The following is a 3,204-nucleotide window of genomic DNA, read 5'->3' as shown; positions in this document are numbered from 1 at the left end:
TTTTTTTTTTTTTTTTTTTTTTTTAAGAAATGGGCTGCGCCAGTGACAGCTCATAAAAGTACAGATGTGGACCTGCATTTTCATCCTGCCCTTTTGCAGGCTCCAGTGGGCAAATCCTGCTTTAATATTCTGGGCAGGAGAGGAGCAGCCGTAAAAGCCATTTGATTGCTTCTCCAGGTGGAACCCCGGGAAACTTCCAGCCAGATGCCTTCCCTCCCCTGGCTGTGGGGACGGATGTGTGTGCGCCGTGGGGAAAAAACAGTCAGTGACGGGGGTGAGCCGTGGGGAAACAGCTGGCACCAAGGGATTACAAAAGCTTTGGTGGGGTTTGGGGTGTTGCGGGTTGTGTGTGCACCCTGCGAGCCCCCGGAATCGCTTTGCAAAAGCGGGGTGCGTGTCGCTTCCCCGGGGCTTTCAGCGTCCTTTTTTTCACCGTTAAAGGGAAAACATTTGGTAAAAGCAGAAACAAGCGCAGATCCAAAATTAAACATGCTGAGCGTGCATCGTTTTGCTTTTTTGCATATTCCCTGTCACGCTCAAGTAACCTGCTCTGTTGCCCTGCGTTATGGCCGTGATGTTCAGTTGCCAGGAAAGCCATCAAACAGGCATCACCTTCCACCTCCCCCGGTGTAAATCAAGGTAATTAATTAGCCCAGCTGGAGAGGTGCTGTTTGGGGCAGAATTAGGCTGCCCAACCTCCTGGCACCTCGGGAGCAGGTCGCTTTGCCTCGCTGGGGGTTTTGGCTGGCGCAGCATCACCACAGCTCGAGGGTCCAACTCCCTCCTAAGGACCCCACCACCTCCCACACCGAGCAGCTCTATTCTAACCTTCTTTTAACCTTCCTCTTTCACTATATATATATATATTTCTTTTTTCCCCTGGCAGAAGAAAATTACACTTTCCCAGTATTGTCTGTCACTGCAATAAGCAGTTACAAGTGCAATTGTACGGGGCTAAATGAAGGGAATTAGTTTTGCCCATGCTTTGTGGCACTGTCAGGCTCCCTGTAAATCATTACCTCATCACTAGCCGATCCAGGCGCACGGAAAAATGCCTTTATAGGCTCTGCTCTTGCACCAGACGCTCAGGGATTAACCGCTCAAGCTGGGGAAGTGTCTAGGGGGTAAAAAAAATAATTAATTCAGGCTAGTTTTTGTGCCTTTGCCCCTCTGCCACCCCCTGGAATGGCAGGTAAGTGGTTCAGGGGGTAAAGGTGTGTGATGTGCTCAAGCTCCTACTCTGCTGTCAAGGGTAATCAAGGCCATCGATAAATCAGGAAGATTTCAGGAACAGGTTGTGTTCCGTGCCAGTCCTAAAATACAGCCTTTTGCTGGTGGCTGGACATAAAATGTGTCTTTGACCCTGCTTTTTCACAGACCTGTTGATGTCTAAGTAATCCGGACAGGACTCAATTTAGAAAATGTACTAGGAGAGAAAAAGGATATTTTGGGGCTTATATTCCTCTTCCTTCACCTAAAAATAAAATTTTCTGCTCCTTTTTCTTGCCACCACTCATGCATATTTTATATATTCATTAGAGGAAAGACTTTAAAACCCACATAAATCTTGCTTTGCTCATCCCGAGCTGACACACCGAATTTTGCACACCTTTGCCAGGAGGTGCCGGTCGTTTTGAAGCAGGGTAGGTTTTTATTTCTCTCCCCACAGCCCCAGATGCAAGGAACGGTAAGAGCAATGGGTGTGAGGTCCTGGCTCTTGGGGATTCGCTGGACCCATAAAAATAGTCTGTGGAAACCTTTATTTTACATGCAATTTCGAGTCAGGGAAATAAAGGAAATTCGCTGGTGTGTGTAATGCAACATTCCCAGAAATACCTTCATTTGTCAATTAACTTCTTTTTTTTCAGGCAACTGACAATGATGTGGGCACATACGGGAAAGTCAGTTATTTTTTCAGCGATGACCCCGATCGGTAAGTGTGACCGAACCACTGGCATGACTCTGATTCTTCAAAATCGTCTTCTGATTTCATGAAGGGGTCACGTGGCAATTAAGGGCATTTGTTAGATCCTACCTATGAGGTATCTCAGGACAACCCCCCTACATTTTCTGCCAAAGGGACGAGTTAACTTCAGCACGTGCCTGATGCTCAGCACGTTTAGTCGCTTGGCTGAATGGGGGCTTACAGGCACCAACGTTGCTTGGGACCGATAAATGCATTTTCCAGTGAGTTGTTGGCCCTGGAGCATCATGTGTGACCCACTCATGGTGGGCAGTTGTGGAGGGCATTTGGGCTGCCTAGCAGAAGGAGTTTGGGGGCCTATGAGCCCTCTTTCTCTGCCTGTAGAGCAGCACCAAGGTTTTCTACCCTGCCACCTGCACCAAGCTCTTGAAGATATTCTGGGATCTAATATCCCTCGGAGGAAAGCCATGAACTTCCCACGGGGGTGCTAGCTGTCAGGCTGCTACCCCTCCATCTCTCCATCTCCAACGTGTGGTCATCAGCTTTTGCTCTCCTTTCTTGTGCCCTCAGTTTCTCTCTGGACAAGGACACGGGTGTCATCCTCCTGACGGCTCGGCTGGACTTCGAGACCACGCAGCGCTACACCCTGACCGTCATTGCCCAGGATGGTGGCGGGGAGGAAACGACAGGGCGAGCCCGGATCAACGTCCTCGACGTCAACGACAATGTCCCCACCTTCCAGAAGGAAGCATACCTGGGGGCCCTGCGGGAGAATGAGCCCTCTGTCACCCAGGTGGTCCGGCTCCGGGTGAGGGACTCCTCCACCCGGGATGTGCAGTGGGGAGATGGGAGCAGGTTAGGTCCCTGTCCACGCCTGCTGCCATCCCCCTAAAAATGCTTTGTGCTTTTCCATTCTCCTCGGGCCAGCCTGCAATCCCATCCCCTCAGCTCTCTCTCGTTGCACCTCACCAGCACAGCTCTCATTGCTCACTCCCTCCCTTTGCTCCTGCCCTTAGGCCTCTGACGAGGACTCCCCTCCAAACAACCACATCACCTACAGCATCGTGCAAGCATCAGCCTTCCCCGACTACTTCGACATCGCGGTGTCGGAAGGGTACGGAGGTAAGCGCCAGTCCTGACATCACCGTGCTCCTGACGAGCAGCAGCAGCTCAGGCCGCACTCACACCACTGCAAGCAATCATGCCAGCAAGCTTTAAGAAGCCGCTCCAGCAGCTCCTCTGCTTGCCCTCACTTTGCCCAGAATGTGGTCCTTTGCAGC

At 50.9% G+C, this 3,204-nt stretch overlaps 1 protein-coding gene across 1 annotated transcript in view; it reads left to right on the top strand.

Annotated features, from left to right (window-relative positions):
* CDH23 (cadherin-related 23) overlaps positions 1-3,204 on the top strand; it is a gene marked incomplete at its 5' end in the record, with an annotated part of 139,077 nt that overhangs the window by 108,245 nt on the left and 27,628 nt on the right. The window contains 3 exons of the mRNA XM_009879061.1: positions 1,869-1,933; positions 2,495-2,732; positions 2,941-3,046. Of these exons, the coding sequence (XP_009877363.1) occupies positions 1,869-1,933; positions 2,495-2,732; positions 2,941-3,046 (409 nt within the window). The remainder of the gene's footprint in view (positions 1-1,868; positions 1,934-2,494; positions 2,733-2,940; positions 3,047-3,204) is intronic.

This window comes from Apaloderma vittatum, unplaced genomic scaffold, assembly GCF_000703405.1.
Source record: "Apaloderma vittatum isolate BGI_N311 unplaced genomic scaffold, ASM70340v1 scaffold18931, whole genome shotgun sequence".
NCBI lineage: Eukaryota > Metazoa > Chordata > Aves > Trogoniformes > Trogonidae > Apaloderma > Apaloderma vittatum.
Note: the sequence above shows the minus strand (reverse complement) of the source record. Positions and strands in the feature narration are given on the sequence as shown.